The sequence below is a fragment of the Lemur catta genome, chromosome 15, assembly GCF_020740605.2.
Source record: "Lemur catta isolate mLemCat1 chromosome 15, mLemCat1.pri, whole genome shotgun sequence".
Lineage (NCBI taxonomy): Eukaryota > Metazoa > Chordata > Mammalia > Primates > Lemuridae > Lemur > Lemur catta.
In genome coordinates, this window is record NC_059142.1 from 38,372,517 (window position 1) to 38,399,606 (window position 27,090).

The following is a 27,090-nucleotide window of genomic DNA, read 5'->3' on the forward strand; positions in this document are numbered from 1 at the left end:
TAAGTCAGGTAATAATGTATGACCACCCTGTCCTTAACATTTTATCAACCATTGTACATACATTTCATGATCCAAAATGGTTCAATACTTAGTTTTAAAAACTGAACTTGCCCTTAACAACACATTCTATTGTGTCTTAGTATCTTAATGCGCATGATCTAGCCTTTTCTATATCTGTAAACAATCATTTAGTGCAAATACAGTGTCTTACCACATGCCAAGGAAATACAGAATGAGAGTTTTCACCGCAAGATGATTTTCAGAGTAGCCTCATACATTGCCTTGACATGTGGATAATACTGGCCATAAACATAGGTCCCAGGTGGTCAGAATCCTTAGCTGGAAGACTAGACCTGAGAAGACCACGGAGAGAGGCCTTCCTGATGTGGTCATGACAGCCCTAGGGTCTGGGGGCTGCACAGGGCAGGTTTCCATTTCTGCCCTTCAGCTGTTAATCCAGGCTGGATCAGCTGGTTCATATTCTTAGTTTTTTGGCCGAGAAGAAACATTCAGGGCTTTATTTACAATAGTGATTTTATGGGAAACCTATGTTTGACTTAAGATGCCTTAACATTGCTCTTTTTCTTTGAGGAGAGGTTTTATGTTTATTCTGTGGTTAGCTATTAACTTTATTCTGTGGTTAGCTATTTAGGCAGAAGTCAGAGTGTGCCCAGAGGTTCATTTGAGGTTTTATTCAATGGGCCCAGATGACAAAAAACTACATTTTTTGGCTGTTTTGATGATTAAAGTTTGATAGTCTCACATAGTTCTTATTGCTTTTATATTGGAAGACACAATTTATATGAATTGTGTTCAGCTTTATTTTTTTATAAGTTTAAATTTGGTTATTATGTCATGTCCCATGTTCTTTTCTTGAGGCCTGGCTTGTAGAATTGATTCTCTAATTTGTGATCTGATCATATTAAGTCCCTCGATTGAGAAAAAGCCGTTACCCAGCCTGGGTTAGTCCCATGTCTGCTTCCTCCTGGGCCCTGGACCACCTCCTACCCTACCTTAACAGGCTTCCTCATCCCCAACAGGACAAGGCGGAGCCAAGTGGCTTTAGGGATGCTGCAGAAGGGAAAGAATGAGGCTGTGACCACCAATGGGGTTAAGAGCTCAGCAGTAGAGAGTGGAGAAAAGAAACACCACCTTGGCCAAGTGAGGTTTTGGCTAGAGGAGTGGCTAGATTTGGCAAAGGGAACTATTACTCAAGCCTCTCTTCTCGTTGGGGCTTATGGTTTTATTTAGTCTGGCTCCATATCACATATCCAATCTTATCTCCCAACACCATTTATTTGGCCCATTTCCCAAATGTCCTGCAAACACGCCTTGTCTGATTCCTGTGGTACTTCTGGTGAATATCGTGACATCAAGCCCTTTACTAGTCACACCTTTAAGTTTGCTGTCTTGTTTTGGTTTTAGCTTTCCTTCTCCCCTAAAATGTAAGGTTTTTGAAATAGGAGACATATCTTAAGTTTCTTTTTTTTTTAGCTTATGAAATACCCAGTTCAATGACGGACAAAAAGAAACTAGGCATTAATTAATTATAAGTTGATTATTCAGATAATCTCGTCCTTCTCTGTGGACTAACCTATTGGCTATAGTTTTAGGGATGCCACAGTCTAATGCCAGCTATCATGTCACTGAATTCTTGTGTGATATCATTAAAAATGCCCATGTAAAAATGGCTATAATCTTGGTTGTCTGAAGAAGGTACGATATAAATACTGAATCAATGTTAGTAATATAAGAATGCAGCAAGATCATACTTGATAGCTTCATTCCTAGGTAAAATAATTGACTTTCTTTAAAAAATCCAGGAATAATGCAGTCAACTTGCAAAGGTAAGTTTATTGAAGCACAGAAACAATTAGAGCAAAGTTGTCATTTCAACTTTTTCAAGAGCATTCTAATAAGAAAATAAGAGGATGCAGAAAAATTGGCTATCATCTATTTCTGGATGGAAGCTTTCCCTTGAAGTTATCCAGAAAGATGACTAGATTAATGCCATGTCTTCACTTGTGTCCTTCTTGATTTTTTTGAAAGACACGCTTGTTGATCTGGTAATTGCTTACTTAACTTTCACCTCAGAAACATTGCTGACTTGCGATGAAACAACTTTGCCGTCCACCACCTCCTCTATGATGGTCTTGGTCACTCTAGTCTTGCTTGGATCTGAAAATCATGGGATCACATTGTCAGTCTAGAAACTGTCACAGAAACACAGAGCAGGAGAAATTCAACTGCATTCATTAAGTATGTTCTCTCTGGGTAAGACTGTATAAACAATAGCATACACTTTGAATATGACAAGCAAAGCATAATTATAGGATCATCATCATTTAAAAACTGTCTACCTCTTCCTTTACCAGAACAGCTTCCAGATCTTGAGTCACCAGATCCCGAATCCCTGGATCCTGTGTTTCTGGATCCTGAGTTTCTATAGTCAAATCCTCCAGAACCAGAACCACTGGGGAAAAAAAGAATTATGTTTTTCTTTGTAGTTTGCAGAAGTAGGAGAAACCCTCTGTGCTGGGGATTCTCCATCACGAGGCTTTGGATTTCTTTTGATTGGACTGTGTGTCTGTTACTGTCTTACCATTAAAGACAAGTCTAACCCCTGAATCCCTTTTTGTTTTTATGAAATAAATTCAGCAAGGTATGCACTTGAGCTTGCCCGTGATTCCCATTTACCCTCGCTCTCCGTCGAGCAGGCGGCGGTAGGTCTCGATCTCTATCTCCAGGCGTGTCTTGATGTCCAGCAGTTGCTCATATTCCGCGTTCTGGCACTCGGTCTCGCCCCGAATTTGGCAGATCTGCCCCTCCAGGCTGCTGATCTGCACCTGGATCTCTGACAGCCGAGCCACGTAGCCAGCTTCCGTGTCTGCCAGGGTCCCTTCCAGGGAGCTTTTCTAAGAGAAAAAGCAAATGACAAATTCATGATGGAAATAAGTGATTGGATGATTTTTAAACAATGCAGGTTTCTACGGTACTAGAAGTACAACTTCACCGAGTTACAACCTATATTGCTTTATTATGGCTTCTTTAATTTTTGTTGGCATTCCTTTTAAAACTAAACCTTTTATGGAAATAGAGTACATTATCTTTAACTGGTTTATGCTTCCCATAACCACAGTACGGTTCTCCTTAACACTGGTTTTATTATGTGCCTAGTGAACATCTTGGCAAAGAAAGAAAACTGCATTTGCTTAACCTCTTGCTGGAGATGTTGAAAAGCTGTTTGCACATACCATGGCCAGTTGGGACTGTAGCTCAATTTCCAGGGCTTGCAGAGTACGTTTCAGTTCTGTTATCTGACTCTTGGCAGAACTGGCTGCCCCGGCATCAGTAGAGATCTGTGCTTGCAGTGATGCACTCTAAATAAAAATAAAATGCCGTTGCTGTAGGCTGACGAAAGGAGCCGAAGTGGCTTGTGTGTGGCTGCAGGTGCTCAGCAGAGATCATCCACCTGCTTGTTGAACTGCTCCTCAGCCTCTCGGCGGTTTTGCTCCTCCAGCTCCTCGTACTGTGCTCTCATATCGTTCAGTAATTTGGTCAGGTCGGTTCCCGGGGCGGCATTCATTTCCACAGTCACGTCCCCTCCAGAACTTCCTTGCAGATTCTTCATTTCCTAGCACGAAGGCAAAAAGACCATAGTGATGCAAACAGAAAAGCAATGATGTCCTAAAATGTGCATAGACAACAAAATTTGAAACTAGGACATTGGAAGGGAACAAAGGATCAAATTCAGATATAATTTGCTTATTATTACTTTTTTTTTCCTGGTCATAGTATGTGGGAAATTCATTTAGATAAAACTGAGTCTATTTTTATAGAGTGGATGGGGGGAAAATATGTACGCCAGAACTGTTCATTTACACGGAACGTGTTCCTACCTCCTCGTGGTTCTTCTTCAGGTAGGCCAGCTCCTCAGTGAGACTCTCAATCTGCATCTCCAGGTCAGAGCGGGTCATGGTCAGGTCGTCCATGACTTTCCGCAGGCCGTTGATGTCGGCCTCCACGCTTTGCCGGAGGTACAGCTCGTTCTCATACCTGGAGGGGGTAGCAGTAAGGCAGTATGGTGAGCTGGCCCAGCCACGTTCAAAGGGTACATCCCATTCTTGCATGTTGAAAAAGTTTTCACCTCTGGGCATTTGGATAAACAAAAGCTACTGAGTTTTCTCTTGGGAATTTTTCCCTCATAAAGAAAAATATGAGTTTAATGTTAATGCTAATCATGCTTAATATTTTTTATGATAAAATTCTCATCCTTAATTTGCCTCTTTCTTTTTCTTTTTGGTGGAATAATGGTTTCTAAAATTTACCCTGGAAATGTTTGTAAATTTAGGTCATGATCCTCTAAAAGTTTTTTTTTTTTTTTTTTTTTTTTTTAGGAAGTTGATTGAATTTTATTTTTCCTATAACACCTGGTTTCAAGTCTTGACGTTTCTTACTTCAGTCTGAAGTCATCAGCAGCCAGCCTGGCATTGTCAATCTGCAAAACGATCCCAGAATTTTCAATAGTGGCAGCAATGATCTAGAAAAGATGTTAATAGTGAATGAACCATGAGTGATTTTAACTTGTGTCTGTGTGTCTACTTGTGAGAGTAGATGTCACCTGTGTTATTAGCTCTTAAAGGTGAATTGCTTTGCAAGCTTAGTAATGACACCTGTGTATTTAGGACTACATCTTTCTGCAGAATGGTAACAGTTTGCACATTTATTGGAATAGGTATAGAACATTGTTTTATAGAACACAATGCATAAACTCTGTATATTTCTGCTGCTTTCAAAAATCAGTTATTCCACGAGCTCTTCCAGAACATAATGTGAAAATGGAATTTCACTTCAAAAAAAACCTTAAAAATATATTTCCCATACCATAGTGGTTAAGCATTTTTAGATTCCACTAGATTCTTTTTTTTTTTTGTTAGAGACAGGGTCTCACTCTGTCACCTAGGCTGGAGTGCAGTGGCACAATCATTGCTTACTGCAACCTCCAACGCCTGGGCTCAGGCAATCCTCCCACCTCAGGCTCCTGAGTAGCTAGGACTACAGATGCCTGCCTCTATGCCTGGCTAATTTTTTGTTTATATTTTTTAGAGACATGGTCTCACTATGTTGCCTGGTCTCAAACTCCTGGCCTCAAGTGATCCTCCCATCTCAGCCTCCCAAAGTGCTGGGATTATAGGTGTGAACCACTGTGCCCGGCCTCCATTACATTCTTATACAATATTTGCACCAGATTTTCTAGCAAGAAAAATAATCCTGAAGACTATTTAAATCTAGCAGATACTAAATTATGTCACCCTGTCAGAATTAATCATGGAATAATTAGATTAAACTAATGTTGATTCATTGCCATCATTCCTATATATAAATGTTAATTAGCTGCCTGGCATTGTATAAGTTTTACTGTCATAATTAAGGCATACCAGCTTCCATTTTACAGCAAACAAATATGTTTTCAAATACTTTTTGGCTTAACATTTTCATTATAGAACATGATCTGAATAAAAGTGAAAAACATAGAAATAATAGAACTCAGCCATGGATCGTGTCTCACCTTGTTCCTGAGATCTTCAATTATTGCATAGTGTTTGCTGTAATCTCTTCCAGATGCAGAATCTCTAGACCCAGGCCCAAATTTGTCATACCACTCCTTGATTTTGTTCTCCAGGTCAGTGTTGGCCTCCTCCAGGGCTCTGACCTTGTCCAGGTAATTGGCCAGGCGGTCGTTGAGGTTCTGCATGGTTTGCTTTTCACCTCCAGAGAAAAGCCCCCCATCACCAACACCACCTCCTATACCACCACCGTAGCTGTAAAACCCTCCACCAGAACTACTGCTGAATCCAGAACCTCCACTGATTCCAGAGCCCCTGCCAAAGCCTGAACTCCCACTGATTCCACAGCCGAATCCAGAGCCCCCACCAAAGCTAGCACCCCCGCCAAAGGCTGAGCTTCCTCCAAAACCTCTTCCTACTGAGCAGCTACCAAAGCCCCCTCCAAAGCTGCCCCCGAAGCCACTGCTAGATCCCCCACTCAGACCACAGCTGCTGCTTCCTCCTCGGAAACCCCGGGTAGAACCGCCCCCCAGCCCACATTTGCTTCCGCTGCTGGAGCTGCTTCTACCAACAGACACCCTGACTGAGCTGCTGCCTCCAGCCTTGGAGGAGGAGACACTAGATGAACAAGACATGGTGCCCCTGCAGACGTTGAGCTTGTCCAGGTGAATAGGAGAGGTGAAGATGAGGACTGTATTCAAGCTGCCTTTTGGCCCTTATATACACACTTTTAGGGTGTTCCTTTTCTCTGTCACTTCTTAATCCCTGTTACAGTTTTGCTAATCCATAATTGGATAATTTCTTTTTCATGAACCCACTCTACTGGCTCGTTTTCTGAAGCTTGGGTCAGAGCCCTGGGGCGTTTACTATATCAAGGAAAAAAAAAATAAGGTGGAGCAAGGCAAAAAAACTTTTCAGAATTACAGTTTTAATCTTTCAGAGGTTTCGATGACTGGTAATTCCTTTCTGAAAGAGTAGTTCTATTAAATTCGCTTCATGATTTCCCAATTGCAGGGAACATCTCCAGATTAGCGAATGTAATTAAAATACTTAATATGATGAGAATAAAAATTTCCCATCAAATGCATAATTTTTTGTTCTGACGATTCTCAAAAGGCAAAATTAGCTTTCACATCAGCATGAATTTCAGATTTAATTAAGCATCCTCTTTGTTTCAATCAGCATATTTTTTAAGGGTGTTGAAGTTTATAATGCTAGATTATTGCTTTCTTCGTATTTTGAGATCAAATGATATGTTTTTACTTTTAATAAGAAAAAAATAAATAAAAGGCTTCCATGTAAGTAGTATTAGATCTCAGCAACACATTTATTCAAGCAGATAATGTCTAAGAAAGATTGGAAAAGTTTTTAGGCAGATGGCTTTAGTATGTTTTTCTTTTTGATTGAATTCTAGGCTGATATAATGAGAGCAACTTCCTTCTTTAGAAGTGAGTCTTAAAGAAAGGGATGGTGCTGATTTCTTCTGTCTTTGTTTTAAAGATATCTGGAGAAAAGGTTCTGAATCCACTTTTTTTTTTGTTCTTTTTTTAATTATTTATTTTTAAAAATTTTATTATTTTATGAATCCACTTCTGATAACCTACGCTGTTTCTGGCGTCATTTTACAGATTCTGAAATCTGGAGTTTCCCCCGGTCTACTCATTGCTCATGTGTTTTCTATTTTTGTTGAAAAGATGTTTAGAAAAGAGGCTCTGTATCTATTTCTGATAACTAATGTTATGATTGGGGTAATTTTATAGGTTCTGAAATCTGGAACCCTCCCCAGTTCACTTTCTGCTTCATGTTTTTCTGTTCCTTTGTATTTTAGATTATTTCTATTCATTTCTTCTAGTAGTTGCTCTGGTTAAAACTGTCTTTTAAAAGACAAGCACTGTAGCCAGTGTGGTAGTGCACACCTGTAGTCTCAGCTACTGGGGAGGCTGAGATGGGAGGATCACTTGAGACCGGGAGTTCCAGGCTGCAGTGAGCTATGATCGCATCATTGCACTATGGTCCGGGCAACATAGCAAGACCCTGCCTCTAAATAATTAAAAAAAAAAAGACAAAAACTGTATAATTTCACATATATGAATTTCCTAAAGTAGCCAAATTCATAAAGACAGAAAGTAGAATGATAGTTGTAGGGGCTGGGGAGAGGAGATAGAGAATTGTTGTTTACTGGGTATGGTGTTTTAGTTTTGGAAAATGAAGAGTTCTGGAGATTGGTTGTAAAACTGTTAGTATATTTAAGACTACTGAACTGTACACTTAAGAAATGATTAAGATGATAAGTTTTATGTTATATGTTTTTACCACAATTTTTTAAAAAAAGTCTTTTAAGAAAAAGTATAGATGCTTCCAAAAATATTTTTTAGCCTCCTTAGCTTTATACTTGAGTAGATGACTTTTGTTTATTTAAAACTTTCTTTCTTATCTTGGTAGTCTCTGTTAAACTATGTGCATGCTTTAATCTTTGTATTTAATCATTCGTTACCCAGTGTTCTGCCTTCTCTTAATTTTTCCTTAAACTGCCTTTGTCTGGGACACATTATTAAATAGGTGGCGATTCTCTTTACTATGTAGTTCTTTAGGTTAATGGCATCTATGCTCTCCCTGTACTGTTGTCACAGTACTGTGATGTCACCGTTCTTCATATTTATACTGGCATCTCTCCACAAGGGGTACAAGGTGCTGTGCAAACTTTTAAATTGTTAAGCTGAAGGAATTTTCAAAACGCCCTTCTAAGGTAGGTAAAAAATGCACCAAACATAATGTGTTGGTCATCTTGCCTCACCTGTCCCCAAAGCTATGAAACCAAAGAAATCTGAGCACTAATGATTAAATGGTATGCAAATGCCACAGATGGGAGGAACAGTCATTGGGTTTTTCTTCCTTTTAACATTATGTAATGTAATCTTTCCACTTTCATAAAGGCTGGCATTCGGCTAAAAGAAGGCTTAAAGAAAGGAACAATAGCAAAGTGAAAGGAATCTGATGAAATGTAGAAATTTAAGAGCCTTTATGTGGAAAAAATGAGAAAAGACAAGATTTAATGGTATCTTTTGCCTCTGAACTTTACCTGGGGTTAGTGGAGTTTTTCTTGTTGTCATCTGAGTTGTAGCTTTTTTTTTTTTTTTTTCAGCTTGGCAGCTGTATTTACCTTTGGGATATTTAGCTTTGGGATATCTGGACATTTGGGTCTCAATTGAGGAAGGCTGTGATGACTCAGGTATTACTATTTCATTTCTTATTTTTTGATTTTCCTTTTGACGTAATTTATAATGCTGGCATTCATCTCTTTCTTGTTTTTAAAACTCAGCTTCAAAATTAAGTTCTTATGAGATGCTTCTCTGACACTCTTCAGAGATAACCCATAAGAAGGGCCTTTAATGAGTAAAATAGCCATTGAGGCCTCAGATTCTTTGCTTCATGAGTCAGTGTATAAATAAATATATAGGTAAGCCCACAGCATTTCCACCTCTGTTAGTATTAAATACATTTTCATGCTTTCCTTCTGTTGGATCTATGTGACTTTTCTTTTAAATGGTGAAACTATTGAACAGACTAATCTTGATTCTATGATTTGCAAACTGTCTAGAATGTTGATATTTAGTGGATTAAAGGATTTTAATCACATGTAGAAATACAAATCTATTCTTGCCTGAAGTGTTACAATTCTTTAGTAAACGTTAGTCCCCATTTTTTGAGACATCCCCAGTTCTAATACTCACTCTCTATTTGAAATAATAACTTGCCAAAGATCACAAATTTGTTCTTGGCATTTCTTTGATCTGTAAAGTGAAAGCTTCAAGAATCTGGTGAGGTTCCAGTGAAATAAGATGTTTAGGAAATGCCAGCTGCGGTGCCTGGCGTCCAGGAGTTTTTTGATATATGATAGTTGAGAAGAGATGGACTGAATCCTAGACGTCTGGACTCCCAGATCAATGCTCTGCCCCGACTTACATGCTGTTTTGAATAGCTTGTGATTAGCAGTTTATTTTTACCTGTAAAGAATCATATACACTACACTTTATTATAGAATATGATTTTTGTGATAGATGCAGAATGGTTTGCAAATAGTAACCATTAATGTTTTTGTGAGAGAAATCATTAGTATTTTTAAAATTTTTTGATTAACATATTGAATGTTTTTAGATTAGTAGGAAAACTACATACTGAAAAGTATGTCATATTGCCCCTGAGGAATCTTTAAAGAATTGGGAATATAACTCGGGGCTTCTATCTTCTGTTCATTCCAGAGAATATTCTGTTGTGTGTTTTTCAAATAAAGGCGTAAGATCAGAATAATGAAGAGAAATCACAGAGTGTAGACTATTGGTTGAATGTTGGCAGAACTTCTTGTGACAGACAGTACGGAAGAAGGGACAGTATAGGCTGATGTGTGAACAGTCTCTTTGCAATGCTGGACAGATTGTGGATAGACAATAAACATTCCTTGAATTAATAAAAAGCAACATGTCCTGATTTGTTTTGTGAACTACCTGGGTCACTGATTGCTTTTGGCCTTTATACTATTTTCTAAATCTTTACTTTCCATGCCTGGGTTTGTGGTTCTCAGTGTGTGCGTGGTGGTGGGGAGGGAGCCTGGCAGTGAGAGGGGTGTTGTCTGGGGAGGAGGGAGGGAAGGTCATGCAAGAATCACCTGGGGACCTCCCTGCAAAGAATCATTGCTTAGGTTAACTTCCTGCTGGTGGCTGCTGTGAGCCAGGACAACCCTCTGTCCTGAGAGGTCACTCCAGTGGATCCAAACCCACCCATCGATTTCAGCCCTGTGTCAGATACCAGAAGCCCACCAGTCCTGTGGCTCTTTCTCTTCCTGCACTCCTTCCTCTCCTCTCCCGTCTTCTTTCCCCACCACCCTTGTGCATTCTTTCTCCGAGTAGCTTCAGTCAAGCGTATCTGTTTGAAGCTTCCTCTTCGTCACCAGTAAGCATCTGTTTGGTCGTTGGTCGTGCCGTTTTGCCAAATTCTGTTCTGGCAGAAAATGACTTGGCTTTGTATTTGTGTGTGAATGCTTTAGGATCTCTTTAAATAGCTCAATTTTCTAATTTTCCTGAAGATCATTCAGCTGGTTAATGGAGAGTTAAGAGAATGGGCGAGTGACTTTGTAGGGGCTGAAGTGCTTTGTCCTCCAAGGTCCAAAGTCAAGGCAGATTGAAATGAGCACAGATTTTATGGATTGGCTTTGCTCAGAAGGTCCTTTCGGACCCTTCTTCATACCAGACAGACAATCGCCTCCTCTCCAGAGAATCCACAGATGTGTATAACTCAGATTGTAACCTGAACAGGGGGGCCCAGCCCCCGTGCCTCTTGCCATTGCTAAGTCCCTGCTCTGGGTACCCTCACTCTGTGTCTTGGAGCTGGACCCCTCAGCCTCCTTTGGCCCTCTGATCTCAGAGACACTGCAAATCTTTGGTCAAGGAATCCCAGTGCTTAAACATCAGTTTCATAGCAAAAGAATGGGATGGTATTTTATTTGATAAGGTTGGATCTCCTAGCCTCTGTCTATAGCCAATCTTCCTCGGCCTCATGTCTCTTGTTCTCTGTCCACCAGGGCTATAACACAACATCATAAAAGTTTTCCAAAATTCAGATACATTTAATGTCTCTAGACCAAGCCACAGTGTCCTGATCTGCAAAATTGTTATATTGAAGTATACAATTTTCAAGTTCCCTTCCAGGTCTAGAATTTAGCAGTTTGGTTACTAAATGCACTACTTCTCATTCAGATTTAGGAAGTGTTTGATATTACACTTAGGAGGGATTTTCTTTACCAGTGCATTGTAAAAACATTTAAACAAACAGATAGTTTTTCTTTAAAGATTTCTAAATTTTACAAGTAGTGCATGTTTATTAAAGAAAAATTATAAAGAGCATGTAAAAATGCAGTGGAAAATAAAGATCACCCATATTTTCACTACCCCAAAATAGCCACTGTTAACATTTTGATATATATATATTTTTAATAAGCCTGTACAGTGTGTAATATGTATACAATTAGTTTCTTAAAAAGCCATACTGTATATATTATCTTGAAACTCTACTTTTCATTTCTCAACAGACACTTGACATCTTTTCAGGTCAGTACATGAACTTGAACATTCTTAATGGCTGTGTTGCAGTCCTTTGATGTACTTTGATGGGTGTTTCATAACTTAGCCTATTGATCCTTCATTGTTGGATATGTTATTATGGCTACTGTTTCACTATGATAAACAGCTAAAGGAATATGCACATATTAATAATTGATTAGGTAGGGATAAATTCCTAGAAATGGAACTGCTGGCTCTAAGAATATGCTCTTCTCTTAAAGGCTTTTGGTTCCTGTTGCTGAATTATGCTCTTGAAGGTTTTGTTAATATACACTCCATCCAGCAAAGTATTAATGCCTTTTCCTTATACCTTTGCTAAAATGGATATTGATTATTAAACAAATTAGACCTGTTTTGATGTTGCAATGGCACCTCATTATTTTAATTTGCTTTTCTTTGTTTATTAGAGATGCTGGGCATCAGGTACTTTTTAGTGTTTATTGGCCATTCATATTTTATTCATAATTATATGTGTATCATGTATCCATTTCTTACTGACGTGGTCCTCTCTTATAAATCTGTTCATGACTTTATATACTGGGGACATCAGCCCTTGGATGGCCTTACATGATGAGTGCAGTGAAAAGTCCTGTGTCATGTGATGTCATGTGGCATGGCTGAAAATTTAGACATAGAGTGTTGGCTGTTGGCTTCCACTCTGCATCCAGCCCCCGAGAGGGTGACTTAAGTCCTTATCTTCTGGGGTGGGGAGGGGAGATAGGGCGGGGGACAGGTGGGTGGGGTTGTTGGGGAAGAGGATGTGGAATGAGGAGGCTGAGATGAGTCAGGCCAACTAAACAGGTGACTCATTCCTGGCCCAGAATCTTCTCCTGATTTTAGAGTGATAAGACAGCTGACAGCAGGTGGCGCCAGACTGCAGGTGGGACGAGATTTACGTCGTGCAGTTTAGGTTTGGCCTCTGCGGTCTGGCTGGCCGCACAGATGCCCCTGGGTGCTGGGGTGGATTTTTACTGTATTTCATTAAAATTTAAAGTTTCTTTTTAATCATTTAATTTTGCTTTTGCTTCTTGTTGCTCATTATTGTCTTCATACAAATCTATCCATCTTTCCCTTCATGCTGTTTTTTTTTGATTAAAAAAGTCTTCCTTCACCATTCCACAAATATGCAAATATTCTTTTTTTTAAAAAAAAAATTTGAAGTCTTTAAAAGTTTACTTTCTCTTATTTCTGTAATCGCTGTGAAATTTATTATGGTGTGTGTGATAGGAGGGAAACTATTTAGTACCCTCCTCGCCCCCCCACCCCTATTCCTACTCTTTCGTTAACTAACTATTCCAGTAGCCTTTATTGAATTATCTGCTTTTCCACAACAGATTTGAAATGCTGGGTCTTTTTCTGGGGTGTTGATTCCTGTGTCGGTGGCACATTGTTCTAACTGTTGTAACTTAATGCTATTTTCTGAAGTCGTGTTTCCTGGAAACAGACTCTGAGATGGGGAGATGTTCGCAGAGGTTTATCAGGGAGTTCTCTTGGGAGATTCACCTGTGAGGAGGTGGGGAAGGCAGGAAGGGGAATAGGGAGAGGCCGACTGCAATGCTCTTTGAATGGGGGCTTCAGCTTGCCCTTTGGGGAACTCTGGAGTTGTCCCAGTTTAAGGCAAGGGGGCTGGGCCTTTGGACCCCTCATCAGCCAGCTGCTGGCCCATCCTGGGGGAGGCAAAATCTCGGCCAAGGCAGCCCCCGGCTGCTGTGGGCAATGCCCAGTGAGGGCACAGCTGGGAGCTGTGTGCAGCCCACACTCCCAGCAGCTGGGGCCGGATGCATCAGCTCTGGGCAGTATCCCCTACACCAATGTCTTCATACCTAGAAACTCAAGTCATTCCTCATAATTCTCCTTTTAAAAAACACTTGGTGTCTTTATTTTTGTTTGCATTAGTGTCTTTACAGGTAGAGTGTAGGTTTCTAAAGGGCAGGTGCCATCTTAACTAACATGTATGTATTTCTGACATGATAACAAAGCTGGAAAACCACAGCCCTATCAAATATTTCACAATATTTTTTTGGAATGGTTTTGGACTATATAAAATAATAGATTTCAAAAGTCAATGTGAAATGACAACGAGATACCACTTAATATCCTCTAAGACTGCTGTAACAAGAAAATCAGTAATGAGTGTTGGTGAGGATGTGAAGACATTGGAACCCTCGTATACTGCTCGTAGAAATGTAAAGTGGTGCAGCTGCTATGGAAAATAGTCTGGTGGTCCCTCAAAGGTTAAACATAGGGTTAACATATGACCCAACAATTCTACTCAAGGTATGCACCCAATAGAAATGACAACATGTCTACGCAAAAGCTTCTACATGAATGTTCATAGTAGCATTATTGGTAATAGCAAAAAAAGTGTAAATAACCCAAATATCCATCATCCAATGAATGGATAAATAAAAGGTGGTATATCCATACACTAGAACATTACTCAACAATAAAAAGTAAATACATGCTGCAACATGGGTGAATGTTGAAAACATCATGCCAAGTGAAAGAAGCCAGATACAGAAGACCACATATCATATGATTGCACTTATGTGAAAAGTCTAGAACAGGCAAATATATAGGACAGAATATAGATTACTGGTTGCCTAGGGCTGGGGCTGAGGGTCTGTTGGGGGAAGGGAAATGGGGAGTGACTGCTAGCAGATACAGGATTTCTGTTTGAGGTGATGAAAATGCTCTAAAACTGATTGTGGTGATGACTGTACAACTCAGTGACTATACTACAAACCGTTGAATTGTACACTTTAGATGAGTGAATTGTATCTGGTGTGGGCATTCCATCTCAACAAAGCTGTTACAAAATAAATCAGTGTGAAACAAAATTACAAAGATTGACATAGTTGATTTGCAACAGATGAAAAGTTTATTGACACAGAAGGATTAAGGAGGAAAAGACATTTGGCATTTTAAAGACCAAACCAAACCAATAGAGACAAAAGAATATCGGAAACGATTATAGGGGTGGTTGAAGCTCTGTCTCCTCAAGCCTATTGGATTATTCCATGTGTTTGTTAGGATCCATCATTTACTTCTCAGGGGTAGAACACAGGTGCCTGCATCTTAGTCTTATTTGAATTTTACATCAGGAACATTGTTGACTTGAGATGAAATCTGTTGGCGATTATCTGTCACGGTCCTAGTTCCTCTGCTTCTGTCTGAATCTAAAAAAGAAATAGACTATTAGAACTGGAAACATAAAGGTTGGTTCACAAGTCATGGGTTAAAGTGAATTACTGTAGCCCAGATTTCTTGGGCTAAGAAAAGTACACTTTATTAATGAGGGAAGCTCATTTAGTAAGCACAAAATATTATTTTTAAAAAGCATCTCTACCCCTTGATTGAGTCGTGCTGGTTCCTCCTCGGGAGTCCACAGAGACTGATCCATTACATCCAGTCCTTCTGCCCCCAGAACTATTGAGAAACGAAAAGTGAAAGAAATGATTATTCTCACTTACTTCTGTTTGGCTAAATAATTGTAGAGAAGCAGAGCTATTTTCTTTCTGAAAGGAGCATGTTTCCTTTCAAAGGAAATTTATTTGAAACTTGCTGAAACTTTAAGTTTCAGTTGCTGAATCAACAATTTCTTCATTTTCTAGAAAAGGTTCAAAATCAAGGTATTGGTGGCTCACCGTCCCTCTCCATCGAGCAGGCAGCGGTAGGTCTCGATCTCCATCTCCAGGCGTGTCTTGATGTCCAGCAGTTGCTCATATTCCGCGTTCTGGCACTCGGTCTCGCCCCGAATTTGGCAGATCTGCCCCTCCAGGCTGCTGATCTGCACCTGGATCTCTGACAGCCGAGCCACGTAGCCAGCTTCCGTGTCGGCCAGGGTCCCTTCCAGGGAGCTTTGCTACACATGCAGATGCAAATTGACACATACACACTGTCAGAATAAAACTGCTCCGTATTCAGCATGTGAATACCAGTATACATTTCTTTGAAGAGGGTGTCTTCAAATGAACCACTGGATTTGCCTTTGATAAGCAATAAGCAATAACAATAATGATGACCAATATTAATCAAAGTGTGCTACTGTAACTAATATAGCACTCCCTATGTGCCACTAGGCACTGTTCAAAGTGTTTTATACAGCCCATCAATTTATGAGTGGATTGACAAAATGTGGTATATGTATACCATCGAGTACTACTGAGCCACAAAAATGGATGAATTATGCCTTTTGCAGCAATTTGGAAGGAATTGGAGACTATTACTCTAAGGGAATTATCTCAAGAGTGGAAAAACAAACACCACATGTACTTTCTAATAAATTGGAACTAACTGATGGGCACACAATTGCATAGAGGAAAGTAAAAGTCATTGGAAATCAAGCAGGGGGGAGGAGGGAGAAGGGGAGGGGAAAAACCTACCTAACAGGTACAATGAACACTGCCTGGGTCCTGAGCACATTTATAGCCCTGATTCAAGCCATGTAATAAAAAAACCTTTGTACCTCTTTAATATTTTGAAATAAAAGCAACAACAAAAAGAAATCAGATAATGATCCACCTTTTGGGAAAAAAAAGCCCAAAGTGTTTTATACATATTGACTCATTTAATTTCCATAATGACCTTATGAGATAGGTACTATTATTCCCATTTTACAGATGCCAACATTTTGCCAACATGCTTCAAAACAGTGTCTGCAAACAATTTTTTAAAGCTTTAGAAGTAAATCGAGTGTGCCCCTTTCCCACCTACCATGGCCAGGGCAGACTGTAGTTCAACCTGGAGGGACTGGAGGACTCGTTTCAGTTCCATGATCTCGCTCTTGGCTGAGCTAGCCGCCCCAGCGTCCGTGGAGATCTGCGTCTGCAGGGATGCACTCTGCAAGAACAAAATCAACAGAGTGCAGTGAAATCAAACAAGCTCCAATCCCGGGGCCTGGCTGTTTGGGTTCTCTCGCTTTGCCCGCTGTGAGCCACCTGCTTTTTGAACTGCTCCTCGGCCTCCCTGCGGTTTTGCTCGGCCAGCTCCTCGTACTGCTCCCGCATGCTGTTCAGCAGCTTGGTCAGATCTGCCCCTGGGGCCGCGTTCATTTCCACGGTCACGTCCCCACTGGACTGTGTCTGCAAAGTGCTCATTTCCTGGCAGAGAGGAAACACAGAAGTCACTGCAGCAAAAATCCCTTGAGGTTGGGGACCTTTGTAGTGAATGATGAACCTTGTTGAACAACCTCCGTTGGTGGATTTATTGTCCCTACCTCCTCATGGTTCTTCTTGAGATAAGCCAGCTCTTCAGTTAGGCTTTCTGACTGTATTTTAAGGTCCGATATGGTCACATTCAGCTCATCGTGCACTTTTTGCAGGCCATTTATATCAGCTTCAACTGACTGGCGAAGATAGAGCTCGTTTTCGTACCTTAAGAGGTGTTTGGAATATGATGTATGAATTAGATTAATTACTGTGAAGAAGCTTTATTTTAAAAAGGATTTGCCCACTGCCATCCAGCACATGTTGAAATCCTTCTTTTGAAATACTTAAATAAAGACTATCAACTCATTAAAAAGAACTATGATTTTGGAATCTCTTATAAGAAAACATACATTAAAACTGGCCTTTTTTCCTGGTGTAGACATTTTATATTAAAATATTACATTTGTCTGAGACTGGATCTAATTGACTGGATTAATTCCTTTATATACATTTTATGTAAAAAAAAAAAAGTCTTGTTTTATGCCATGGTAGTGAATGATATTTTAAAGCAAACTCACTTCATTTTGAAGTCATCTGCTGCAAGTCTAGCATTGTCAATCGGGGAAGTCATGCTGGCATTATTAATAGTGGCAGCAATGATCTAGGAGACATAAAGATGCAAAAAAATGAATTAACATGTTAGTCAACAAGATATAATTACTCTCATTTACACTTGTCAAGATATAGTTGCATAAAATTTTTTAGAAACAAATGTCTAGTGGGAATTATATTCTAAATACATCTAGTGACATCATGGAAATTAATATTTTTTTTTTTTTTTACCAAAAATGTATCCAAAAAATTTTGCATGGAACAACTGAACAAATAATAATAAAATAATTTCCTATTGTCCTACAATTTAATAAAGAGATGCAAAAGAGGTATCATCACTGAGTTTCTCACCTGGTTCCTGAGATCTTCAATTATTTCATAGTATTTGCTGTAATCTCTTCCAGATTCATACGCTCTCGACCCAGGCCCAAATTTGTCATACCACTCCTTGATTTTGTTTTCCAGGTCAGCGTTGGCCTCCTCCAGGGCTCTGACCTTGTTCAGGTAATTGGCCAGGCGGTCGTTGAGGTTCTGCATGGTTTGCTTTTCACCTCCAGAGAAAAGCCCCCCATCGCCAACACCACCTCCAATACCACCACCGTAGCTGCAGAAGCCTCCACTAGAACTACTGCCAAATCCAGAGCCCCCGCCAAAGCTAGAACTGCCCCCTACTGAGCAGCTACCAAAGCCTCCTCCAAAGCTGCCTCCAAAGCCACCGCTAGATCCCCCACTCAGACCACAGCTGCTGTTTCCTCCTCGGAAACCCCAGGTAGAACAGTCCCCCAGCCCACATTTGCTTCCGCTGCTGAAGCTGCTTCCACAAGCAGACACCTTGACCGAGCTGCTGCCTCCAGCCCTGGAGGAGGAGACGCGAGATGAGCAAGACATGGTGCCCCTGCACACGTTGAGCTTGTCCAAGTGTGGGAGATGGAAGTGAGAAGTGCACCAATGTGGACGTCCTTTGGTCTTTATATATACAGTTTTTAGGGAGTTCCCCTCATCTGGCTTTGTTATGGTTTCACATTTCTAATCCATGTTGGGTCGATTTATTTTGAATTAACCTCACCCCATTGGGCCATTTAATATTGGAAAAATTGGATAAGGGTGGAGTAAAATTAAAGTTGTTATTACTTCATTAGAATTCATTAGTGCTCCACAATCTATTATTTCCTGCCAATCATTTTTTCACCTTCAAAGAAATCTGTCGTTGGCAAATCATACATTTCTCTAGCTTCATTAAACTCATATATTTTTCGTATGTCATTTTGGAAGGATTATTAATCCAAATTTCAGTGTTAGTCACAATACAAATGTGAGTTTTACTCGGGAGTGATATGTCAGGAAACATTTCTTTCTCCTTTTAATCCAGTAATAATGATGAGTAGCTTCATATTCCCTTAAAATTTTTGGGAACAAATTGAGCATTGCAACTATTCTTGCAGAGAGAAAGCCTTACTTTGCTGATTTATGTGGAATAGCTTTGGAAGCAAGGATCATTGATAATGGTGGAGTTGTTAGGAAAGTGACCTTGAATTAGCCTATGTAAGGTTTTTGAGCAATAATAATATTTCTTTTCAGCCTCTTGATTCAACAGCCAAAGGAATTTTTCCTCTTCCTTAAATCCATTAGTTTTGGCCTATCCCTAAGTATTTTAAAAAGTTATCCAGATCTTCTTGTAACCATAGCTTCCATTAAAACCAATTCAAAGATAATAGCTCATTTTTCTCAATAATTATCTAACATGCCACCTGTTTCATTTATTTATCTTGCCCATTGTCTGCCCCCACCTCCTCTAGAATGTAAGCTCGAAGGGATTTTTTGTTTTTGTTTTGTTTTATTTATTGCTGAGTTTACAGTACCAAGAAAAGTAACTTGCACATAGTAGGTACTCAATGTATATTTTTTCAGTTAATAAATGAATGAATAATTAAGTGGCAGCTGTGACAGACACAGAGATGTTCTCAGATTTCCTTTCAAGAAAGGACTCACTGCTGACTTGCAAGGATTGTCAATTACTGCAGGGTTCCCCTTGCCCTGTTCCTGGAACCGGCCCTGGCCAATGGCTGAACAAGACAGTGGTAGCCAAGCGCACACAGTTCTTGGGGTGGCCACTAGCCAATGACTGACCAAGGAAGTGGACAAGGGCTTAGTTATTTTTCCCAGTACAGGGCTTCGCTAACTCCTGATACATCATCAGGGTCCATCAGACCCAATTTAATTTTTGAGTGTCTTTTTAAAGCAGTTCTAACCATTTGTAAGGATTGAAATTTTATGACTTATATTCTTTCTTAGAAGTCTTCCAAAAAACAAAGAGAAAACTTATTTATTTTTTTAAAAGATGGGATAAAGTTTATTCTATCTTATAATTACCATATAGATTTGCTGGATCCTTTTATAAATTTAAGACACATTATGAGATCTTAATGGTTTTATTTTTTTACTATATCTTTAAATATTCACCATTCCAATATCCTAGGAATTATTTCATCTTTATTTATCAATAAAAAAGACTAAAATAATAAGAAAGTGAAAGAATGACAGAATTGCCTAGAAGGATGATGCACAGTGAAATGAGCATCACTATTGCATCATCAGTCTTTTTAATGTCCAAAGTATTACTTCATTTTTCAAGACTGTATAAAGGAAGTATGGAGACACCATCTATGGCTTTTTTTTTTTTTAAATTTTAATCGAACAATATTGAGAATTTAGAGTTTTAAATTATCTTCCCATGATAACAAAGAGAAGAAAATTGACAGAGGAAGATATTTCATAATTATTAGAAAAATCAGAAAATGATGCAAAGGACAGATAGCAGCACTCTAGACTGTAATTAGAATGGTAAAGTTGATAGTGTAAGTGAGATCTGAGACTATGAATCTCTAGATGATGATATTCTAGAAAAACTTTCCAAAATCCAGCTTTAAAGAGTGAGTGATTTATTTCTAAGGACAAAAATAATATATGGTGTTCATATACATACTTATTCAACAGCAAGGACTTCATGACAAAATATTTTGCCACACACAAGTATCTGGGGGCCATCCCATTTTGCTGAAAGGATGTGGGACACCATTCTTTTATCTTTTATGTTGTTTGTGACCTAAATTTCCTTGGTGTGGTTTGCAAGTGCACAGGTGCTAAAAGCAGGTATGTATACAAAGCTTATTGGAAGGAATAGAAATAAAATAAAATAGAAATAAAAATTATTTGATTATTCAATTAAATATAAATATAAAAATGACAATGTTTTGCAATTATGGAGCAAAGAAGGTGGTTCCTCTCTTACAAAAACTTGTGGGGCAATATAGTGAGACCTGTTTCCACAAAAAATTAAAAAAATAGCTGGATGTGGTGGTGCACGACTATCGTCCCAGAGAGTGGGGAGGTTAAGGCAGGAGGATTGCTTAAGCCCAGGAGTTTGAGGCTGCAGTGAGCTATGATCACACCACACTATATTCCATCCTGGGCAACAGGGTAAGACCCTGTCTCAAAACAAAACAAAACAAAACAAAACAAAACCCCCTCCAAACAAACAAAAAATCCCTTGTGAGCTGGAGCTACCAAGGTCTTCAAATGTATTGCATTTTGTTGATGTAAGTGCAAAAAGAACCAGAAGTAATGAGCTAGAACCTCTTATGGGTGCATTTGAAATCTGGAATCCATATTTGCAAGGTGGGTATGTTCCAGGTTCATGCATTCAAAGGATGTTGCCCATTTGGGGAGCAAGCTTTGCTCCAGAATTCCCATCGGGCTGACAGAGACTTTGGTCTGCCTTGCAGTTTGCCAACTATGCTACAAAAGACTAAAAGTCTGCCCAGTCTTGCTTCCTTCTGTTTCCTTTTGTAGGTGTTACTCCCCAGGAAACCTTTTGCTTCTCAGACTCTGTCTTAGCATCTACTGACTGGAGAACCAACCTGCAACAAAACTCCAAGAAATGAGGTGACTTCCTTAAGGCCATGTATCCAGGAAGTGTTGGAACTGAGATTCCAACTCAGCTCTATCATTCCATGCTAGTACTTTTTGCAGAAACCAGCCTGGATTTGGGTCAGAGGGCCTGCTAAAGAGTTCTGACTCTTCTAGTTGCCATGAAGCCTTAATTTAAGCTGGCACAGGTTTTTTGAGCCACAGTTTTCTCATCTATTAAATGAGGCATAACAACTTCTGCCTTACCTTCTACCCAGGATTATAATGTCAAATATAAAAACGTACAAGTGCTCTGTAAATTGTAACTGTATATTCAAATGTAAGGCTTGATCATTTTTATTATTGTTTTTTGCATTTGTACTCTATCGTTTATTCCATAAGACCCCCTGGGGCTAAATGGGGAGACTTCATCTGATTAAAGTGCTTCATAGTCCTCACCATCTTCCTATGTACATCTGATGTCCTCGCTACCTTTTCTAAGGGGTTTTATCTTTGAAATTTTTCTATATAATTACTTATAAAAAATTATGTGGACCCTATCCATGGATTCTTTAGATTTCAGTTTGAGGCTGTAATTAGCTCCTCTTGCATACCTTAGCCATTAGGGATTGTAGCTTGGTGTCATGGGTGTGAAGAATGCGTTTCAGTTTCATGATCTCGTGACTGGCTGCTTCAGTGGAGAACTGAGCTGGCTGTGACTCACCACTCTGTGCTGTCACATCATGGTGAGACACAGCTCCGAAATATACTCCCGTTTTATTAATATAGGTATTAGTACATATTCCTACATGTGTTAGTCAATAAAACTATTTGGCTAGCTATTGTATTAACTGAACTGTTCTTTAGCTTCTTTATCATTTCGCTTGACAAAAATTTCATGTTATGTTTATCCACATTCAAATGCAAGACAGGTCTGCCTGCAGCTGGGGCAGCAATCCTGGCAGTAATTATGCTCCTGCTAGAATATTCCTTCATCTCATTGCCTAGTTAAAAGGAACAGAAAAGATCAAATTAAAATAAAACAGAAAAATCTATGCTTCTATCTTTTCTGATTCTTTTTGTTAAAATGAACCCTGAAGAAAACGATTATTTGGGAGGAGAGGTAGAAAAGCATTGAGGCATGATTCCTTTTTGTGATGTTGCTTTCTTCGATTTGGTTTTCTGTTTTTTTTTTTTTTTTGACATTTGCTCTGGGACCCAGGCTAGAGTGCAGTGATGTCATCATAGCTCACAGCAACCTCAAACTCCTGGACTCAAGCTATCCTCCTGCCTCAGCTTCCAGAGTGTCTGGGACTACAGACATGCTCCACCATGCCCGGCTAATTTTTCTATTTTTTGTAGAGATGGGGTCTTGATCTTACTCAGGCTGGTCTCTAACTCCTGGCCTCAAGCAATCCTCCTGCCTGGGCCTCCCAAAGTGCTAGGATTACAGGCATGAACCAGCTCACCTGGCCTTCAGTTTGGTTTTCATATTTCATATGAAATATTTCAGATTTCAGCAGTTGTCAAAGTTTTTAAGACATTGCTTGGGCAGTTGACATACATTTTGTACTTTTGATAAACTCCATTTTGATACCAGAGCTTTTAGAAAATGGTTAAAAATTGGTTCAGAAAAGAATATTTCCAAAATATTTTCTATTAAATTATATGTATTTCTTTCAGTTATCCAGTCCAAGGACTTCAGGAAAATTTAGTGAAATTCTCTACCACATAGAAAGGGATGAAGAATTTAAAAGAATTTAGATCAATTCTTTACTTTTAAAATTCAAAAATTAAGACTCATTATAGTGATTTCTTTAAGGTCTCAAACTAGTTTAGTGGTATTGCTTGAACAGAGATCCAAGACATCGATATTTTCATTTGTTTGTTTACCAAAAAGATGAAGAATATTCTCCCTTACGTTGCTTTATAGATTTTGGTGTTGTATCCAAAGAGGAAGTCAGATTAAAATATCTGATTGAACAAACTGAGAAAATACCTTCCTGCTATACCATACAGATTTTAAAAATTAAAGATGGGAATTTTGATAGATTCAGAGTAATTCATCTGGGGCAAAAATAAAATTAATGCCTACTTTCTTTATTGCCTACATTATATATTGTATAGCAAGCTAATATGATTATTTCAAATTCATTGTGCTGTTTATGATGTATATAGTAGTTACTAGTTGGTGCTATTGCTTCATTCATTTAATCTATTTACTTGTCACTCTACTCATTTATGATTCTGTGATTTATTATTCCATTTATTCTGGTCATTTATCAATAATTCTGTTTATTTTCTATAATTTATTATTCTATTATTTATTTTATTATTTGGTTATTTAGTTTATATTTTACATCTCAGTAATAAGTCAACTTTTATCAATTATTAATTGAGCATCCTGCTAAAACATTCTGTTAGATCTTAGGGTTAATATTGACAAGTCACAGTTGCTGCTCTTAAAGAACTTCATGTATAATTTTTGTTGTATTTTAGATAATCACAGCAATTCTTCTTTTAGGTATTTTTCACAGTGTTGAGAAAATGTCAGGAAAATAACTTACATTTTTTTCTCCTACTGAGAAACAATAGGGAGAGCTTATTTACTGTCCAAGTGTTGACCTAGATGTCGACTGTGGGTTGCAGATGGCTGATTTATCATCTTCCCTTGCTGACAAACAGCTGCCCTAGTTAGAGACCCAGTTTCCATGTAGTTTGGTCCAAGAAGCTCACTTGCCATGAAACTACCTACTTCCACTCCACCTCCTGCCACAGACTTGCAACCATATCCTGCTACTCAAACCAACCCAAATTCTTTCCCTAGTTTTGGTGTTGAAGTTTTGTGCTGCTGCTTTGCTGCTAAAACCAAGACCCTGCTGTCACCTACTGCCAAAGAGTTGTGCCATCTCCATAAGGCCCAATTGTCCAAATTCCTTTCCTCTACCAGACTGTTGAGACCAAGGTAGGGGATGCTGGAGAGGAGAACAGCTAAGTTTCTGCCATTGGGTGCTCCAAAGTGTTCTAGAGTGCTGCCATCATAGGTGCAGCGTCTGTTCTATTAATGTATTAAATCCAACAAACATCATTGAGCACTTCCTCTATGACAGGTACTGAGTTGCCAGCCAGGGATAGCACTTTAACAGATTTATAGAATTTCAGATCAGCTACATGTGGTTTAAATAGGCTGTTGTGGAGTATAACTATTTCTACCATTGTTTCTATGTAAAAATATATCAAGTTCCAAAAGGTCAGCATGGCATGGTGCCTAGAAAATCCTGGAGCCACATTTTGGCACTTAGGATCTGGCTATTTACTAGCTGTGTGGCCTTGAGAAAGTGATTTAACATCTCTGTGCCTCTGTTTCTTCATCTGTAAAGACTCTAGTTCCTACTTCATAGAATTATCACAAGGATTAAATAAGTTACGTTTGTAAAGGCCCAGGAGCAAAGCCTGGCATGTAAGTGTGAAATATGTTATTTAAATAAAAACACTCATAAACCACTCTTGGAATACAACCGCCTTTTGAACTGACGACTGCTTCTGTTTTTAATGACACATTGATGTAGTCAATAACAATTTTTTCCTTTGGATTTTAATTACAAGCAGCAGTTACCTCAAAAGTAGGAAGCAAGATAAAATCAGTGGCAAGTTGAAAAAAATTAGAAAGCAAGATTATGCATGTGTTGCAATGCATTATTTTTTATTTTGAAAATCTCACAAACTATTACTTAAAGAAGTTGAGGAGTGTAAGTTTCTTGCTTGACTCATCAGCTCTTCAATTAGTGGATACTATTTGCTGTAATCTTTGGTTGGGCCACATCTCTATGTATTTTGTGTGTTGAATCAGCTGCTTGTCTCTATTGTATCCTGGTAACTAAAGTTCTGGACCATGTGTTTTTTCCCTAGGAAAAGCCCACCATTGTAGGACCTAGCCTTTTCATCATGACACTGCCTTGTCACCATGGAAATCTACACCTACACCTACGCCTACGCCTATACAGCTATCCCTAATCTGCCTCAAGTGTCACTTTTCAAAAATCTGTCCTACTGATTTGTCAGATTCAAGACTTTTTGCTCTGTTAAATAAGACATTGTTTTCTTGCCTAATCTCTTCTGCTATTAATACTTTTGCATTTCTACATCACTTTTGCAGTTTTCTACCACATTTGTATGTGTCATTGTAATTGAATAATTTTTAGAGCTGTGACAGGCAATCAGGGCATTTTACAGGGAAGGAAACTGAAGCTCAAAATTTGTTTTCTTCTATATAATGCAATTCATTCGTGCAAGAACCAAGATTAGAATCTGAGTCTCTGGGTTCTGCCCAACACACATTTCCCTATGTTGTATTAAGTCCCACGTTGTTATTCACCTCATGGTTGCCACCTGGTCTGTGGTGACACTGATGGTCTATGAGTGTGTCCCCAACCCTCATTTACCTTGAGCCGCTGGGCTGAAAGGTATCACACCTGAAGAGATGAAGTTTTGTGGGTAAAGAACATGGATCTTCCAGTTTTTAGCATCCCCTACGCATGAAATTCAGTGTTCCCATCTTAAATTCTATCCCTTTGTGTGGCTTAAAAATTATCATTAGACATTTAATATTTTACAGAGAAAGACTTTATTAATAACAGGGGAAAATGACTTCTTTGTGTGTGTGTGTGTGTGTGTTTGTGTTTTAGCTGTGACACAGACAGCTATAGTAAAGCAGTTTTTTTAAAAATTAAAATTTTAATCCTTTTTAGTGAGTAATATTTTCTTACCTTTTACTCTAATTCCACCAACTTTGCTTTCAGATGCTCCTTGTGAAATGAGTTTGGTGAAGGTTATAATTAAGCAAAACTTCCCATGAAATCTACCAATTTTCCTATGACTCTCTGACAATCACACTTGTGTCAATAACCTAGAAGCATTCAGTCTTCATTGTGGTGAATTCTTCCTAATGAAGTGAATATATTAATACTTTACTTTCTGTTCATTTGGCATTAATCAGTGGCATAAAAGTAAACATATTTCATGTTGAAGAAAAGTAGTCACACCTGTCAGTTTCTATGTCTGCCCATGTGTTTTAAAAACATTTTATATAAAATTGCTTTTTGTGGAATAGGTTCCAAGGGGCTACAGTATTTGAAATCCTTGCCAAATCCATGGGGTAGCGTGTTGGGTGGGAAGAACACTGGATTAGTAGTTTGAACCTGGGTTCAAGTTCTGTACTGTCACTGAATAGCTTTATGACCCAGGGCAAGACAGGTGACATCTCTAATCTGGACCTTGATCCATAAATGGTCGTCATAATTCTTGTCTGATGGGGTTTTGTGAAGATCAACTTTTATTATTTGCATGTATATTAAAATCGTAAGATAATATGTCAATATAAAGTATAATTGCTATTAAATCAATCGTGGTGCCACTGTCTGTTTTCTTGAGCTCTACCTCTAGACTTTCAGAAACATCTGTATTGAAGGTGAGGAGGAAGGAAAATGACATCTCGGAAAATGAATTTTTATGTTAGATCTATACCCATTTGTACTCATTTGTATTTTCTTTCTTCTTGCATTTCTAGGCCTAGAAACTCAATTGTAGGAACAGATTGAACATACTATCTCCTGATATGTTTGAAACACGCCTACTTGTAGTGGTTGAATTTCCTTTTGCCTTAATAACCTGAAAAATGGTTTCAATGACTGTAAAGCTTTCTTAAGCTCGCTTTGACTCAATTATTCCTCACACACAAAAAAT

General features: G+C 38.8%; 2 protein-coding genes and 1 long non-coding RNA gene across 3 annotated transcripts in view; 1 reads left to right on the forward strand and 2 right to left on the reverse strand.

The window, feature by feature from the left end:
- LOC123620881 overlaps window positions 1-16,896 on the forward strand; it is a 119,530-nt gene extending 102,634 nt beyond the window's left edge. The window contains exons 5-7 of the long non-coding RNA XR_006728981.1: window positions 8,710-8,796; window positions 11,650-11,668; window positions 16,303-16,896. This is a non-coding gene — a long non-coding RNA (uncharacterized LOC123620881). The remainder of the gene's footprint in view (window positions 1-8,709; window positions 8,797-11,649; window positions 11,669-16,302) is intronic.
- LOC123620874 (keratin, type I cytoskeletal 24-like) lies at window positions 1,837-6,202 on the reverse strand. The gene is made up of 8 exons (XM_045526446.1): window positions 5,570-6,202; window positions 4,458-4,540; window positions 3,900-4,056; window positions 3,473-3,634; window positions 3,255-3,380; window positions 2,698-2,915; window positions 2,361-2,473; window positions 1,837-2,178 (listed from the first exon to the last, which is right to left on the reverse strand). Exons 1-8 carry the CDS (start codon window positions 6,200-6,202, stop codon window positions 2,075-2,077), a joined length of 1,596 nt encoding a protein of 531 aa, XP_045382402.1. The 3' UTR covers window positions 1,837-2,074.
- On the reverse strand, window positions 14,545-18,330 carry LOC123620880 (keratin, type I cytoskeletal 24-like). The gene is made up of 8 exons (XM_045526453.1): window positions 17,794-18,330; window positions 17,409-17,491; window positions 16,899-17,055; window positions 16,621-16,782; window positions 16,397-16,522; window positions 15,328-15,545; window positions 15,030-15,109; window positions 14,545-14,859 (listed from the first exon to the last, which is right to left on the reverse strand). The coding sequence occupies exons 1-8, from the start codon at window positions 18,328-18,330 to the stop codon at window positions 14,765-14,767; spliced, it is 1,458 nt and encodes a 485-aa protein (XP_045382409.1). The 3' UTR covers window positions 14,545-14,764.
- Between the last annotated feature and the right edge of the window lie 8,760 nt (window positions 18,331-27,090).

What these genes read in the sequence shown, in the direction of transcription:
- LOC123620874 (XM_045526446.1), bottom strand. Translation starts at nt 6,202, where the DNA reads ATGTCTTGTTCATCTAGTGTCTCCTCCTCCAAGGCTGGAGGCAGCAGC. An exon ending in TTGAAGATCTCAGGAACAAG is followed by an intron (nt 4,541 to 5,569) that starts GTGAGACACGAT and finishes CATCTTTTCTAG; the next exon opens with ATCATTGCTGCCACTATTGA. An exon ending in CTGTTCTGGTAAAGGAAGAG is followed by an intron (nt 2,179 to 2,360) that starts GTAGACAGTTTT and finishes CATGATTTTCAG; the next exon opens with ATCCAAGCAAGACTAGAGTG.
- LOC123620880 (XM_045526453.1), bottom strand. Translation starts at nt 18,330, where the DNA reads ATGTCTTGCTCATCTCGCGTCTCCTCCTCCAGGGCTGGAGGCAGCAGC. An exon ending in GCAGATGACTTCAAAATGAA is followed by an intron (nt 17,056 to 17,408) that starts GTGAGTTTGCTT and finishes ACACCTCTTAAG; the next exon opens with GTACGAAAACGAGCTCTATC. An exon ending in TCAAGAAGAACCATGAGGAG is followed by an intron (nt 16,783 to 16,898) that starts GTAGGGACAATA and finishes CCTCTCTGCCAG; the next exon opens with GAAATGAGCACTTTGCAGAC.